Source organism: Mchenga conophoros, linkage group LG22 (genome assembly GCF_057382185.1).
Source record: "Mchenga conophoros isolate Kocher_MC1m ecotype Shallow Benthic linkage group LG22, M_conophoros_male_GT1.1, whole genome shotgun sequence".
Classification (NCBI taxonomy): Eukaryota; Metazoa; Chordata; class Actinopteri; order Cichliformes; family Cichlidae; genus Mchenga; species Mchenga conophoros.
Window position 1 is genome coordinate 11,566,061 of NC_140546.1, and position 17,175 is coordinate 11,583,235.

General features: G+C 39.5%; 2 protein-coding genes across 2 annotated transcripts; both read left to right on the top strand.

The window, feature by feature from the left end:
* The first annotated feature begins 2,752 nt into the window (after positions 1 to 2,752).
* oscp1a (organic solute carrier partner 1a) lies at positions 2,753 to 11,136 on the top strand. The gene is made up of 11 exons (XM_085262025.1): positions 2,753 to 3,072; positions 3,258 to 3,287; positions 4,612 to 4,766; positions 6,446 to 6,613; positions 6,700 to 6,780; positions 6,881 to 6,984; positions 7,918 to 8,046; positions 8,131 to 8,185; positions 10,208 to 10,353; positions 10,440 to 10,500; positions 10,753 to 11,136. The coding sequence occupies exons 1-11, from the start codon at positions 2,961 to 2,963 to the stop codon at positions 10,876 to 10,878; spliced, it is 1,167 nt and encodes a 388-aa protein (XP_085118151.1). The 5' UTR covers positions 2,753 to 2,960; the 3' UTR covers positions 10,879 to 11,136.
* A 140-nt stretch (positions 11,137 to 11,276) lies between these two features.
* On the top strand, positions 11,277 to 17,175 carry lsm10 (LSM10, U7 small nuclear RNA associated). The gene is made up of 2 exons (XM_085262026.1): positions 11,277 to 12,197; positions 13,537 to 17,175. Exon 2 carries the CDS (start codon positions 13,543 to 13,545, stop codon positions 13,954 to 13,956), a length of 414 nt encoding a protein of 137 aa, XP_085118152.1. The 5' UTR covers positions 11,277 to 12,197; positions 13,537 to 13,542; the 3' UTR covers positions 13,957 to 17,175.

Sequence of the window (17,175 nt, forward strand, 5' to 3'; positions counted from 1 at the left end):
GAAGTTGATGGTTCAGGTGAAGCTGTTGGCTCAGGTGAAGCTGTTGGTTCAGGTGAAGTTGATGGTTCTGGTGGAGCTGTTGGTTCAGGTGAAGTTGATGGTTCAGGTGAAGCTGTTGGTTCAGGTGAAGCTGTTGCTTCAGGTGAAGTTGATGGTTCAGGTGAAGCTGTTGGTTCAGGTGAAGCTGTTGCTTCAGGTGAAGTTGATGGTTCTGGTGAAGCTGTTGGTTCAGGTGAAGTTGATGGTTCAGGTGAAGTTGTGGGTTCAGGTGAAGCTGTTGGTTCAGGTGAAGCTGTTGCTTCAGGTGAAGTTGATGGTTCAGGTGAAGCTGTGGGTTCAGGTGAAATTGTAGGTCCTGGTGTTGGTTCAGGTGAAGGTCTGGGTATGATTATTATTCTAGTTGTTGGTTCAGGTGAAGTTGTGGTTACAGGTGACGTTGTCAGTTTAGTTGTTGGTACAGGTGCTGGTCCCTTCTTTCCAGACTGTCCTGTTCCATCTCCGTGTCCACATTTACATGGTTTGAGCTCAGTGATTATTTTAATAATTTCAGCACTGGGGAAGTCCATACTTATGACACCTAAGCAACCATGATTTTCTGAACTGGTATTGTGTTGCTTCAGAAAGTTGTAAAGCTGTTCGTTAACTTTTTGAGCCAGTTTTATTGGTTTCTCAGTAGTTGATGCTGACGTGCCAGTCACCATAATGTGACGTTCACAGAGGTTTGACTTGATATTCTTTATTTTTTTTTCCACATTTGTGAGCCTATTATGTTCAAAGAAATGTGAGTCATGGCTTTCTGTTCCAGCTCGAAACACATCAGTCTTGAGAAAAACAATCTTACCCCTTGCATCCTTCATTTTTGGTGCTAGTGTATTTGTCCATATTTTACTTCGGAACTTGTCAATTATTGTCTTCATCAAGTCTTCAGCATCCTTGTTATTATGAAAAACTAACTTATGGAATGTCACTTTTAGAATCACAGTCTCATTCCTGTGGTTTTCTAAAAAATCAAGAATATCTCTAAGAACTTCACCTAAGGGAATTTCTTTCCCAATCAACCAGTGACTATCCCCAACATAAATGGTTTTTTTAGGAATCCAATTTCTAGAATGCAAGTCAAAATATCGTACTCCTACATTAAGTTGGTCTGTCAAATTCCAAACTTGACTTTGCAAATAACTTGCAAATAGTCCTTTGTACAATGTTAAGCTTTCATGTGTTCCAGGGATAGCGATAGCAGATAGTGGGGTCTCTTCAGGTATAGACTTCATCCACTCCCGGTTATAAGAGCTTTGACTCAGGACTGGGTTTTCATTGAAAGCTGACTGTGAACTTGAGCAGGTTATTCTGATGAGAGGAAGACATTTTTACTCTGTTAATTCTTTTTCATTCAGAACCCCCCCCCCAAACTAAGGCATATTAGCAATATTTGCTATTTATATATGTTTTTGCAATCACAACAAATTAGTCTTAAAAGTAACACTAGTTTGAACTATTAAAAACACAGCACAATTTATAATTTTATGTTTTACTTACATAGAGAAAAACCAGAGGAAATGATAGAACTCCATAATAAGGTTTTAGGCTTGTCAGTTGAGTTCCAAATTTCTTTCCAAAATGTGTTTAAATTATTGTTTCAGCAGGGAAATAATTCACAAAAACTTAAAAAGCTGTTAGCTGCAGACATGACTGTAACAATAGACAATGGTGTGCACTTAAGTGAGCTGCTGGTAAAGTGAACATGAAGATAAACTTTGATTTGCATGTTTCTGCTCTCTTATCTTTTATTTAGAGTAGTGTAGGAGAGGGAAGGAGAGAAATTCTTGTGTTACTCTTTTGGATGTATTAGTGATGAGCAGCAGGAGGAGTATAGAGCACGATGCTTTTGTGGATGAATCATCTGCCTCAGAATGTGAATAAAACTCAGAATACTGTGGAAATAGAGCCTGCTCATCTCCTTTTTGTACACAACCTATGTGTTGATCTTCCACTTCAGCTTGTGGTCAGTGCAGATACACATAAGTGCACCGTGGGTATAAAAATGAGTGAAAAAACAGCCAATGTCCAAAAGAAAAGCTTCAGAAAGTCAGGAGAACTATTTCTCAAGACTTCTTTAAAAAATTACAAGAAACTGTGGCTCACTTGAAGTAAAATATAAAGAAATAACGGGGGGAACTAGATTTTTGTACAAGGAATGTACAAGATGTCCCAGATCAAATACGCTAAGCTAGCTAAGGCTAGTTATCATGCTAAGCTGACTATGCTATACACCTAAATGATGAGGTAAAAAGATACAATTAAAGACTGGTAAAGCTTTATCATTACTGTTTACAAACATGTTTTGTTTCCATGTTTGGTGCTGGGGGAGACTTGTCTACATGAGGTTTTGAGAGCTTTGCAATGAAGAGAGGCCTCATCTCTCAACATTAGTTGCCAACTGCACTCATTCTCTTGGTTGAATGGGAGCAAATCCAAGCTGGAAGGTTAAAAGATGTGGTGGAAAGTCTCCACAGGAGAGTGTAGAATAAAATTTAACAATTACACGTACACATATGTTCTTTTAGCACTTTTGGACTTTGGTTCACTGAATAGCCCTTTAAATGTAAAGGGTTAGTTAGTTAGTCTGTTTAATCTTGCACATGGCATACCCATTTACCTTCTGTGTTTGGTTGTAATGTGCTGTAACGTCATCCTTATCCTGTCCAATAAGCTTCTGTCTGTACACTCCTTATCCTCTTGTTGGCCACCTGTTACATCTTAGTGAGCAGAAGAATGATCAGATAAGACCTAGCATGAACATTTCACTTAACAGTGGCAATCCACAAGAGGAACAATCAGTTAACTGGGTGGAAATGAGCAGAGTTTTTTTCAGCTGCAAAGGATTTTTCTCCTTCTGACGCCTACCTCTGCGACAGCTTTGTGCTAAGGAGCTAATCCTCCTTTTCTTTTGACTTTGCAAGATGTCTATGAGAACTCTCCCCCTGGTTTTCATTAATCTGGGTGGAGAGATGCTTTACATACTGGACCAACGCCTGCGAGCTCACAACACCTCAGAGGACAATTCAGAGAAAGGTAGAGGCAGCTGACATCTTTGTAGATGTGTCTTCGCAGTTTGTGTCAAGCTGTAGCAGTCTGATGCCAATTTATAAACTTAAAAAAAAGTGCTTTTCTTATGTCAGATGCATAACTACCCAAATTACAAATCTGCTTTCCTTCTTTTTCTTTCTTCTTTTGTTGGAAACCCAACATGGCTGCAGGAGTGTGGTCAGAAAATGACAGGAAAAGAGGTATTACTTGAGCGTAATGTTCTTTAGTCAGCTCCTCCAGCATCTCTGAGCTCTCTTAACAAGTCAGAAAATATATAATTTTCTTGAAAACACATGTGAAATTGTCACACAGAGCCAGACAAGTAGCTAGACACCTACCACAAATTTGTATATACAGTGCACCAGCCACTTTATTTGGTACACTTTTGCACTCTGGTCTTCAGAACTGTGTTAATTCTTTGTGGCACAGGTTCAGCAAAGTGCTGGAAACATTCCTCGGAGATTCTCATCCATATTGACATGATAGCATCACACAGTAGCTGCAGAGTTGTCAGCTGTGCATCCACGATATGACTCTGCCATTGCACCACATCCCAAAGGTGCCCTATCTGATTGAGATCTGGTGACTGTGGAGGCTATTTGAGTAAGTGAAGTATGGCATGATTTTAGCTTTGAGACATGGCACAAAGCTGGAAGCAGCCATAAAAAGAGATTGGTATACCTGAACCTTAGACACAAGGATCAATCTATGCGCATAAGGGGCGATCGTGACTCAAGAGTTGGCAGTTCGTCTTGTCATCAGAAGGTTGCCGGTTCGAGCCCCAGCTAAGTCAGTCTCGGTCATTGTGTCCTTGGGCAAGACACTTCACCCGTTGCCTGCTGGTAGTGGTCAGAGGGCCCAGTGGCACCAGTGTCCGGCAGCCTCGCCTCCGTCAGTGCGCCCCAGGCCAGCTGTGGCTACAATGTAGCTTGCCATCACTAGTGTGTGAATGGGTGTGTGAATGGGTGGATGACTGAATGTAGTGTAAAGCGCTTTGGGGTCCTTAGGGACTAAGTAAAGTGCTATACAAAATACTGCCCATTTGCCATTCATGAATGAGAGTCTGAAAAAAGAGCACTCAGAGTTAAAACACATATGAGGCTATTTGCTCACAGAAGGTGGACAAGAAAATGATTGGACTAGAGCAATGATGTCACCAGTTTGACAGGTTGGGTAAGAGGAAGTGATGTAAAGAATAGACAATCAGCCCAAACACCAAGGAATTCAGGCAGATGAATTAATACAGATTTTCCTTAACTTATACTTAAGCTTCATTTGAATAGGTGTACTTAACAAAGTGGCCAGTGAGTTTATTTAGACTGTCTCCCATATATATTTGGAGTTGTATAAATAAATAAAAAATGCATAAAACAATGGTAAACAACCATTTAAAAAAAAAAAAAATTTACCATTTTTTTCCTTTTTCATGACCTCTGTGTTTATCGACCGCACTAAGAAAGAAGTAGCTTCAATTCAAAAGCAAAATTCTCCACCTTTCTGTTTGGCTGCTTCTCCATTTCACAGTCATGAATGACATCGTTGGGACCATGTTCAGTAAAGCCTTCATGGATGAACTTCTCAAACCTCAGCAGCTGTATTCTCACAGGACAATGAAAACGGTGCTAACTCGGTTAGCGCACGCCTCCATCATGAGACTGAACCCGGCCAGCATGGACAGGGTAAATACCAAATACCAGGAACAGGAGCACTAGATTATAAACAGCAAGTGAACTGAAAAACTTTTTAAAGTAAAAATCTTCCCCTTGTTCACAATGAAAGTTTTTCCCTTTACTGGAAAAAAATGCCAGGAAAAACAGAGTCGATTCATTGATCTCAAACCTATGACTCAGTCCTTGAAGTTCGGAAATAAGCTTCCACAGTTTACTCATTACCTCTCCCTATAATGCAGGACTGTCAAACCTGCACCCATAAAATTTACTTTACTTAATGGAGCAATGATTTTATGCACATCCCGAGTCATTAGGGACTTATAGTCATGTGAAAAAGAAAGCAGTCCTGTAAAACCTTCCTGCTTCCATAGGGAATACTGTATGTAGCAGCCAGGTGCTGCTAATCAAATGCATTTCATAAACTTAATGTGAGCAAGTATGTCCACTTGTCAAGTCTAACAAAATGCATTTGGAAAACAACATTTTGCAGGTCAGGACCATTCAGGTGTGTGTTAACACAATGCCACAATCTTCTCAGGATGAGATGTCCTAGAAAATTCACTCAGAAGTCAGACTGTGCAGAAAACCCAGGAGCTACATCTCAGACTTTACAGCCAACAATTGGCATGTTAAATTTTAAAGTTCATGACAGCACAACTAGAAAAAGACTGAACAAGTGGTTTGTTTAGAAGAGTTGCCAAAACAAAGCGTCTTCTCTATAAATCATTCATGGCAGCAGAGCACAGGTTTGCAAAGCTGTATCTGAATAAACCACAAGATGGAAAGTGTCCTGTGTACGAATGAGGCCAAAGTGGAGATGTTTCGGTAAAATCCACAGCACCACATTTGGGGAAAGCCAAACGCAGCATACCAGCAAAACACCTGACATCAACTGTTAAGCACGGTGGTGGACGGGTAATCGTTTGGGCTTGACCTGGACAGCTTGCAGTCATCGAGTCAAACACAAACTTCTGTGTATACCAAAGTATTCTAGAGTAAAATGTGAAGCTATCTGTCCATTACCTAAAGCTTGGCTGAAATTTGGTCATAAAACAGAACGATGATTCCAAGAACAGCAGCAAATCTGCAAAAGAAAAGAATCAAAATGTTGCAGTGGTCCAGTCAAAGTCTAAATCTCAGGTGACTGAACTGCTGTGCACAAGCAAATTCCCACAATCCTTACTGAGCTGAAGCAACACTGTAAAGTAGAGTGGGCTGAAACTTCTCCACAACGATGTGAGAGACTGATGAAGTCAAGCAGTTACTACTTATTACTTCTAAAGGTAGTTCAACGAGCAAATGAATTGTGGGTTGTAGTTAGTTTCTCACAGGACTGTAACTCAACATATATTTTATAATTGTATTATTTGTTTCTGATAGTTCTTAATTTTTATTGAGGGTCAGATGATTTTTTACTTGTTACTTTCTTGATTTGTCTTATAATTTCTTTGTTATTATTATTAGCTTTTAATGTTATTGTTTTAATTGCATCTTTCTCTGTCATATTAGTCATGTGAAGCAGTTTGAAGTGCATTAACCTCACGGAAAGTCCTACACAAATTGCTTTCTCTCAGATATTGATTGATAATTGATTGTCAGATTGTTCTGGTATCTTATTAATACATAACATGACATTTTACAGCTCTGTTAATTTTTTAAGGTGTAGATTTGTGTTTTTGTTCTTGTAGCTTTATGAGCTAATGGTCATGGCTTTCAAATATCAAGTCTTCCTTTGTCTGCGGCCAAAAGACCTGCTGCTCATCTCATACAATCACATGGACACCATCAGGGAATTCGTGAAAGACACTCCCATGGCCGTGAACCAAGTCGATGAGACACACAGGAAAATCATTGAGGTATGACTCAGATAACTGAAGTTATATAAACCTTGTATTTATAAGGTGCAAGCATCCTCTGCAGCCATTGTCTCTCTTTGATGTAGGCATACTCGTCTTTATCAGAGGGTGAACTCCAGCTTCTCAGACAGACTCTCCTCACATTTTTCCAAGACATGCACGTTCGTGTGAGTCCCCTGCTTGAAATCCCATCCTCCTCAAACATATTAATATCAAATTAAACATTTCATTTTTCTGCTTTCAATTAATGCTCTCTCTTTTTTTAAGGTATCACTTTTCCTAAAAGATCAGATCCAAAATCCCAACGGACGGTTCGCCCTGACGACGTCAGGCCCAGTGCCTCATGGGACTGATGTTCCTGGGCTTATTAGGTATGTAGGTTACAGTGTGTGCAGATGGTTTACATATAGTTTTGAAATGAATTTCAAGGAATCCATAAATGTAAATCAAAAATATGTCCTCAGTCATATCTGTCACTGTCAATGTAATAGAGCATTTTATGCAAAGTAATAAAGGTCAGCTATGCAGCAGCGCCAGCGCATTTATCCTTCCCCTGATAGTAAGCGCTCAGATGTGCCCCCTTTAAGCAGAAATACATTTTGTATACATGCATTCTTCAGTTGTAAGATTTCTGGGGGATTTTTGCACATACTGCCTGTTTCAAATATATCCACAACATCCACAACGGTATCAGATCTGTGCTTTGGCCCATATGTGTCTTAAGTGTGCCAAAGTGACCATATCAAAAGAATTCAGTGCAGTCATTTCATCAGTCTTTCACTAATTTCTTTGGATTATTTTGTTTACAATGAAAAACAAGCACAGAAAAGACCAAAATTTAACCTTTGTTTGTCTTTGTTGAATCAGAAAAGCACCTCCTGCCTCTGTACCACGTATCCCTTTACTTCTACAATGTGATATTTTTACATAAGTGCTGATTAAAAGCATGTGCTGTAAGCATCATTCATGCAAACTAATACACATGCGAGTACTTTATTAATGTCTGTCATTAATGAGTCTGCCATTGTTTGTCAGATTCTCAGTGTCTTTATCACATATTTTCTTCTAATTCAAGTTTAGACATTATAAGCAGAATTAATTTCTACTGTCAATGTTTATACACTGAACCTGGTTTAACATCTGCCACTTCATTAACGGCACTAGATGTGGCCACTCTGTGGCCTGGTGGTCTGATGCAACTCTGAAGTCACCGCCAAAAGGCTGACCAATCCCAACTTTCAATTTTCTTTAAAAAAAATGTGTCCACAATCCAGAGTGTCGCCATCTGTTTCCTGTTTTCAAAGGATATTTGACTGTCGCGGCAGAGAAGTGAGACGAAGGGAGTTCCCCTCTGGAGGGAGTTACACCAGCTCCATCAGAGAGGGGTCTTTCGAGCTGCATGGAAACAGAGTGATCAGACTCGGCATGAACATGTATGTAAATATGCTGCTGGACACTACATGGTGAACACACACACTGAACCTGTGGGTGACACTGCTGCGTTTCATGACTTAAAGGTACACTGTGGATCATCCAGAGGAGACACACACGTCCAGGGCTCCCTCTGTAAAGGTAATAACATGTCAGGGAGGTCACAGATTTCATTTTACAGTTATGGTTGGTGATATATATATATATATATATAACTTAATATTGTCCTGAACTACACCTGAGCTCTTGCTGTTGTGAAACCATGAAATTATGTTTAAGCAATAATAGCAAATCATATCATATGGAGCTTTTTTCCTACAAGGTGATATTTACCTTTGATAGTGGTGTTTAAAGGATGCTCAGGTGGCACCAAGGGGCTCAAAATGTTGCACCACTTTCACACTCACTCCACTAACCTGATGCTTCCTAGTTTGTTTGGAGCCAGAAGTGACAATTTTTGAATCAGATGGTAGGGCACCGAGTTAGCTAAGGTTATCTAGCTGCAGCAATAAACCCAAAAAAACAGACATATGCTTGATATATTAACATATTTTTAGATATTTCTTACGCCAAAGGAACCCAACATACATTTGTTATAGAGTGGGAAACTGTCCATGTGCCTCCAAATCACTTTTTATACCAGGCTGTGAACATGCATTTAAATGCTGTAAATTTGGATATTTTGTAATGGAGGTCTGCGGGGATTCACTCATTTTTGCAGCTTGCCTCAAGTGGCCACTCAAGGAACTTTAGTTTGTTTTGTACTTCTGTGTTGGCTTCGTATATTAGCCCCAGAAATTCCTGCTTGCCTGGACATTGATGCATAGTAAAAGCCGTTAATGCTGTTATGGTAGTGGCCCGTTCCCTGTGGTTTGCACACGCAGCTCTTTATTGACACACTTTTTGCATATACACTTAAACTCACCTCACTTGCCCCGCTGTTCAAAACATCTCACTGGTGTAGGCTCATCATTGTGTGTCTCTCTACAGCCTCATACCTTCTATAAGAGAAGAGCTTAATTGGGTGTGTAAGACAGGTGTGCCCAAACCACACTACTGTGGTTTCCTGGCTTCTACAGCTGAGCCAGAAAACCACACCCCAGTGCTACTGCTGTACAAAGAGAAGATGGTAATCAGATTAATGAAGTGTCAAAAATAATAATAATAGTGTTTCTCAGTAACTGTGAATGTTTGTGTCTGCTTATATTATCACCATATCAACATTAAACGGCTGGTTAGACAGTGTAATGTTTAATTAGTCAATATTAACATTAATAATGTTTGAAAACTTGTAGTAACTCTTGTGCTGCCACTGCACCCCTCCCTTTCCTGAACCATTATCCACAAATAGAGAAAACTTGGAACAGTTGTGAAGCTTCCCAGGAGCGCATTAGTTGCAAAAGACTCCAGAACAACATCTAAAGAACTGCAGGGCTCACTTGTTTCAGAGTGGACCAAAGTGGCATCCATGAGAGAAAAACACCACTGACCAAAAAGAATACGCAGGCTCATCTCACATTTGCCAAAAACATCTTGATAATGAGAAAGAAGCTGGAATTTTTTTAAGCTTTGCATGCCGTTACATCTGGTGTAAAACTAACAGCATTTTATTAAAAGGAACATCATGCCAACAGTCAGACATGGTGGTGGCAGCGTGATGGTCTGACGCAGGTTTGCTGGATGATTTGCCAAAACTGGTGGAACCATGAATTCTGATTTCTACTAAAAGAAACCTGAAGGAGAATCTCCAGCTATCATTTCTTGCCCTGAACCTTAAACAGGCTGTTCTTTCTTAAAAACCCTCCAGTTTGGCTGAATTAAAAACATCTCTGTAAGGAAGATTGGGCCAAAATTCCTCCACAGGGATGTGAAAGACTCATTTTCAATAAAACGCTTGATTGTAGTTCTTGCTGCCAGCAGCGATGCAACCAGTTATTGGGTTTAGGGGGAGTTTTCAGAGGGCCAGGTAGCACTGGAGAACGTTTTTCCATTAATAAATTATATAATTTAAAAACTGCATCTTGTATTTAGTTCTCTATTATTAAAATTTGTTTGATGACCTGAAACATATAAGTATAACAAATAGAAAAAGATCAGAAAAGGGGCAAATACTATTTTCACAGCTCTGTTATAACCTGCCTCTGCACCTCCATCGTGCTGCAGGCAGACGGCTCTCCCAACCCGCTGGCGAAGGAGGAGCTGAACCTGCTGGCTCGTCTGATGGGCAGCATGAAGACAGAGAACAAGCCCAAAGACGAATCAGGTTTTCGAATCAACCTGTTCAACACAGACAAAGAGGAGGCGGAAGCGTGGGTGTTCTTCTTTTCTATTTTAATTCCCTGTTGTTACATTAACATAAATTTCCTCATCAAGGCCTTTTTATCTTGTTTCACAGAGGAGCATCAGCTAGTGCTGAGGAGTCCTTGTATGGAGTGATAAATATTCAAGCAATGCAGGTATGATCATGCAGACTCTTCTGGGGTATTTCAGTGAACTAAAACTAAACCACAGTCAAGAAAACAGTTTAGTTTGACTTAAAAAAAAAAAAGGCAACTGCTGAGCACGTGAACAAACCTAACAATATAAACAGAAAATCTGGCAAAAAAGTGTGTTAGTGTGAGTGTCTGGCTACACTCTGGACTGTTGTTATGACTGCCATGTCTCTCTTAAAACATCTGTGATGAACTTAATCCAAGTTTTTGGTTCAGGATGAGCAGGCGGCATCGGAGTTGGCTCGCATCGCCGGACAGTTTGAAGAAGAAGAAGAAGAGAAACCCGAAAAACCCAGCAGCAACAAGGGAGAAGAGCTCCTGGCCATGATGGACGACCTCTGACTCATTTATCCAGTCTGTGGTTGTTTGATGATCGGATGGTTAATCTCCACTGTGAACTTTAATCTGAAATATGCAGTATTCAGTGAAACAGATGCAAGAACTCAACATTATAACACAGTTACAATAGACAGAAACTATTTTCTATGTTTAAATTGCAGCTGAACTGACTTGGATGTTAAACGGTAACACCTGCTGTGTTTGAGGTTTCATTTTCTTTTTAACAATTTAATGTTAAATAAAAGTATTTATTTATATTTACATGATTAGGCTGGCTCGTGTTTACATGCTGTAAAACAAAATGAGTTGCAAATGTTGCTGTGAGGCAGGGAAGAAATTAAATGAAAAGGATTGATCATATTTTTAAATACGACATCTAATTGGACACGTACTAATTTAAATAAGCTATAAATTAATATTTGGATAATGAAAATAAATGTTCATTGAGACGATTTCGTTTCTGCAGCAGCAACCTGTAGGGGGTGCTGTTGTCTTCGCTTTGTAAGAAAAGAACAATCTCATGAAGGTTTCTTTGATTCGGAGCCTTTGCTCTTTGTTTATCCGGCTTTTAATCAATTAATTAATTAATTTTAATACTTATATTTTAAATATGACAACTAGTACTGTATGAATCCAATAAGGTACAAAAGGGAACAGAGCAGTGAGTATAAACGTTCATGTAGGCATAAGATCATTTAGCATCATCCTTTCAACAAGGTGTACTATTAAATAAAAGAGTCATACATGCATACAATACAATGGCAATGGTGGGAAAAACAGTTTAGAATATCGTATGATTTTTCTGGTTTATTTCCTTTAAGTAATTTAGAAGATTTTATGTATAACTTGAATTTATCCAAAAACAAAACAAACAAAAACACCAATTTAAACACATATAAGATTAACATTTTTAATGTATTTCTTTTGTGTGGTTTCATATTGGGTGTTTTATGATGTTCTAAATCTGTCAGTAGAATTTTCGCTTAATTAATAAAATTTTACACTCCAGAGAGCAAATTTGTTAATCTTAATATATACTTTGCAGCTTTGAAATCCAGCATATATGTGAAAAATAATGTTGCTGTGATGACGTCCTGTTCTCGGGTTCCTCATTTATGTCCTGGATTGTATTGTATTAAAGCTGGTTGTGAATAAAGTTTTTATTTTTTTAAACGGTTGACGCAAAGACGACGGTGAAACGTCATCACGTCGCTGCTCCTCGGTCGGGTTTCTGCGGGAAAACGAACGTGTTGAGATGTTTTGAGAGGTTTCAGCAGGCCGGTGTTTCGCTTCTACATGAAACCTGTGTTTAAATAATTCAGGTAAATGTTACAGACATCAGCGGAGGGAGAAGCTTTGATTTACAGTCATGTTTTACGCATTTTGGAGCTTTATTTAGTCGCTGCTAAAGCTAAGGAAACGCTAAAAAAAGAAAAGCTAACAGAGAAGACTAACTTTGTGCTTTCAGATACAAATTTGAGTGTCATTTTAAACGTGTTTTTATGTTTTCTGTAGGTTTAGTTAAAGCTAAGATGACACTGCAGTATATGACACTATATCTTCTGTATTACCATTTATATTCGGCTGTAATGTGCATATACGGGGGTTACTTTGAAAGCCAAATATGAAAGTGTTTTTTGGACCAATAAAGAAAATGCGGTTACGGGATATGATAGTCACGAGATGCAAAACAGACTACGTGTGTCTGAATGAGATGCTGATGTGACAGTGAGGCAGGAGGAGGCTGGCGTGGTTTGGATATGTGCAGAAAGGATGCTGAATATGAAGACCTCAAAGGATTCATGTAGTGAAGGAGGACATGCAGATGGTTGGTGGTGACAGAGGACGTTAGGGTTAGGATGAGATGAAGGCGGATTAGCAACCTTCAGTGAGCTGCTGAAAAAAGGAGGAGAAGAAGTAGTTGTTTTGGCAATTAGGATTACCATTAATTGACTTTACGTCAAGTCAGCTGGTATTGATCCCCTGATTTTTAATAAGTGACAGTGGAATAAAATTATTTTGTTTTTTCCTCAGAACTTGTAACAGTTTCCAGAGTTACATTGGATCATCTCTCCAGCAGATAAAGAAAATAAGACTGGAAACATTTAATTCACTTCATTCTTTTTATGTGTGTTTTTTGTGAGCTCCATTAAAAAAACGCAGTAAGAAAGTATCTAAGACAGCCTTTTTGGTCCCTACATTGCAGTTTCAGTAGAGCCCCATTAACAGCCTAAGAGGATCTAACGTTGATGCAGTCACATTGTCTGGGCATGGTGCTCTTTTCCTAAGTCCTCAGAAATTCTTCTTCCTTTACCTTATTTTCAATCAGAAAAGTGATTAAGAAAAGATGGAGGGAGGGAAATCTTTTTTAACGATTTGACCACAGCCTCTTAGTTGTCTGACGTTTATTAAATGCAGGATTGGTTTGTGACAGATGAGATCAATCGCATTTAAGCTGTGCAGGACATTTTCTATTTGACATGTTCCTGTGTTTTCTCATTTTCTGATTCTAATGTTCTGTCCACAAAGTGTGCAAGGTTTTGCTAATTTTTGCTTTATTGCTTCAAGGTCAGAATCAGTAAACCACAGAAACACGTCTCAGGTACCAACACTGCATGACAGACTCTAATCCAGAGTTATCAATCTTCTGCTTTTCTGCAGGTTACTATGGAGCCCAAGGGAGCTGAGTCTCAGCCATCCGGCGTGGGGCCGGTTGAGGTGGTGAACTCTATTCGGGAGCGAACGATCACAGAGAACAGCATGGTGATCCTCCTGCAGGGCCTTCAGGGAGAGGTGACCACGGTGGACCTGAGGAACGAGAGCACGGCACGTGGACGCGTGGTCAACGTAGATGCCTTCATGAACGTACGGCTAGAGGACGTGTTGTACCGGGACCGGCTGGGTCAGCTCACACAGCTGCAGGACCTATTCATCACTGGCAGGAACATCCGCTATGTCCACATCCCCGACCATATGGACATAATGAAGACCATAGAGAGCCAGCTGGCCAAGATTCACCGCGTCCGGAACTTCGGCAGTGAAGGCGGAGGCAGGAAAGAGTTTGCCAAGAAAACAAAATGACTTTTTTTTTTTTTTACATTTGGAAAAGACGCTGCTTGTGTAAGGTTCAGAGATTAGAGGACAAACACCAGTCTAGACCAGTAGTTTACATCCTGAGGGCCCACAAAGTGACTCCAGGGTCAAGAACAGGGAGAGAGATCTCAGGTACAGTAAGATATAGTTACAGTTCTCCTTTTCATTGTAAAATACTGGAAACTGTCTTTAGTGCTATAAAAACTGAACAGCTTGGAACCTGGGATGAAAGGCCACAATCTGGGTTTGATTTCTTGTAAGGATCACAAACTCGAAAGGCTGGAGTATTTGGAGGCTGATATCAGTAAATTGTTTAAATGTTTAAAAATAAAACTCCACAGATTGATTTGTTTCCCTATGTAAACACTGTAACAATTCTTTTTAATACATTGCGGATTATTTCTTGGATTAATTGATGCATCTTCCTTGTATCAACTCAAAGAAGCTCTTTGGTTGAGATAAAAAAAAAAAAGACAAACTATTTAGGGGGATTTTTAAATGAGATATGATGAAAATGCTAAAAAAAAAAATCCATCTGAGAATAAAGTGAAATCTTTTTCAATATAATTATAACAACTAAATGATAGATCCTCTTTTGCACAAAGGGTTTAACTTAAACGACGCCACAGCTTCTCTCATATTTTGCTGACTTAGAAACAGTGAAGAGTCTTATCTCTTAAACATAGAGAATACCCTAAAGCAGTCACTTTTTGTGCCTTTTGAGGTGCTGCACCTCATATTTGTACTAAATAGCAAAAATACATTTATCATACATTTCTCCTAATTTTTATAGTATTTTCTACACCTCATTTGCAGAATCTGGACACCTACATTTTTTGCTATTATAACACCAGTGAGGTACACCTGTCAATGTAAGCAGCCATGCTTTTTACTCACCAGACGGATCAGCTAAAAACAAAAGTCACCTCCACACTGTTGTTATAAAGGACGAAATTTAAACTTGGGGGTCTTATGAGATTTGACTCGCTTTTGGAGCAACTACAGGCTCAATTTTTCCACCGCCACAGGTTGCAGCTTGTTTATTTTGGCCCATGTTTCTTTTTTTTAAGTAGGTTTCCCTTTAGCGGGATTTAAGCATTAGTTAACTTCTCCCACAGTTGTGGTTTGCTCCCCACAACAAAATGACTCAACTTATTAAGCTCCTCACTGTCATTCTGGGCCTTTTGATGTGTCGCTCTCTAATAACTCCCTCCAGCCAGCAACTTAATTAACTATCCTAACTTTTGTGCTATCGCATTATTAAAGAGCTCTTTTGTCTGTCTTTCAGTACGTTATCATTTTAATTTAGTTGTAAAAATACTTTGAGGGACTTGTCTTCTCTTACCAAATTATTCCCAAAGTTAATCTCTCTGCTCCAGCTCAGTTTTATGAGAATTGAATGGCTCATATTGCAGCTGACACTGAATGCGGTTGTGGTGTGAGGGCCAGTGTATTTACTGGTAAATGGTGAGCATCACAAAGCCCATCTTTCTGTGTGTTAAAAAAAAACAGCCCTAAGTTAATCACTGCCTGTATGCAGGAAAACATTAGTCACTGGTGGGGAAAAACAAGCTGACCTGTTTCCACAGCTCCACAAACATCTCTGCATCAGCGAGCAAGTCGCTCTCAGTCACAACAGTGACATCCACTCTTGTTTTTTAGCCAGTGGAGACAAGCGTGGCGGGTGAAAGGAAGGTAGTGTTTTGCTTGGTGTTCTACCCGTGTGCAGTTGCGATCGGGAATCTGGGGAATTTGCAAAGTGCTATGTTATTCCTACACAGCATCAGGAAGAGGACAGGCCTGACATAACACAGGCAGCTGGAGCAGATAAACCCCGCACTGTGGACAAAAAGGGCGGAGGTTCACCAGCCGTTACTGAGTGCATTAAATTAGGAGGAATATGCACGCAGGAATGTCCCTCAGCAGTTGGATCATTGTTTTGGGCTTTAGCCTCAGAGTGATTTTAGGGACATATTTTTCTCTTGACCAACCCTGAGTGTTTGAATGACAGAAACCACATAATAACCGCTTATTGCTGTGCTAAAAACACCAGCGAGTGCCACATCAACGCTCACTAGACTCAGAATAGTACTTTACAACCGCATAAACAGGTCTTTTGCAATACTTAAGAGTCTGGGTTAGTGTTACAGGAAAAAGCACCAGTATAAATAAGAAAGACAAGCCCTGATTTCATCGCTGTAGTCAGTCTGTAGAATTATATGCTCGTACTTTTAGAAATTAAAGGGGGGCTGTGTTGGTTTTTGTTATTTTCTGTCGCACATACTGTTAAAATGATGAATGCGCTCATATCCAGTTCTGTGGAATTATTCATATTTTGGCTTCGGCTGAGGTTTAAATTCACTCCCAGCAGGCCACAGAGTCAGGTTCACTTCAGTTCACTTAAATGAATTTAGTTTCTTCAGTTGAATTGAATGGAAAAATATAGACTTACCTATATTAGTCCATGCATTCATCTTTAGTAGGCTTGATTACTGTAACAGCATCTTTACAGGTCTACCTAAAAAATCAGTCAGACAACTACAGCTCATTCAGAACTCTGCTGCTCGAGTCCTCACTAAGACCAAAAAAGTGGACCACATCAGTCCAGCTCTGAGGTCCTTACACTGGCTGCCTGTCCGTCAGAGGATAGACTTTAAAGTTCTGATGCTGGCCTATAAAGCTCTGAATGGTTTAGGACCAAAATACATCAGTGACCTGCTGACCCAGTATGAACCATCCAGATCCCTCAGGTCATCTGGATCCGGTCTTTTATCAGTTCCCAGAGTCAGAACCAGACACGGAGAAGCTGCATTCAGCTTTTATGCTCCTTATATCTGGAACAAACTCCCAGAAAGCCTCAGATCAGCTGAAACACTCAGTTTATTTAAATCCAGGTTGAAGACTCACCTGTTCTCAGCTGCATTTGAATAAAGCACCAAATCCACACTTTAAGCTTAAATTTCAAAACTTACATTTAACTACTGATTTTATCTACTGTTCTGATTTTATCTGTTTTGATTTTATATACTGTTGTTTGTTTGTTTGTTTGTTTGTTTGTTAATTAGTTAGTTAGTTTATTTGCTTGTTTTATTCAATTTTAAATCATGCTTTTTATTTGTTCTTGTTTCTAATGTCTCTGTAAAGCACTTTGAATCACCTTGTTGTTGAATTGTGCTATACAAATAAACTTGCCTTGCCTTGCCTTGC

Bases quoted from the DNA above. Each gene is read 5' to 3' on its own strand.
- oscp1a (XM_085262025.1), top strand. From the start codon at position 2,961: ATGTCTATGAGAACTCTCCCCCTGGTTTTCATTAATCTGGGTGGAGAG. The intron at 6,781-6,880 runs GTGAGTCCCCTG...TCTTTTTTTAAG, and splicing joins TCCAAGACATGCACGTTCGT to GTATCACTTTTCCTAAAAGA. The intron at 8,047-8,130 runs GTATGTAAATAT...CATGACTTAAAG, and splicing joins ATCAGACTCGGCATGAACAT to GTACACTGTGGATCATCCAG.
- lsm10 (XM_085262026.1), top strand. From the start codon at position 13,543: ATGGAGCCCAAGGGAGCTGAGTCTCAGCCATCCGGCGTGGGGCCGGTT.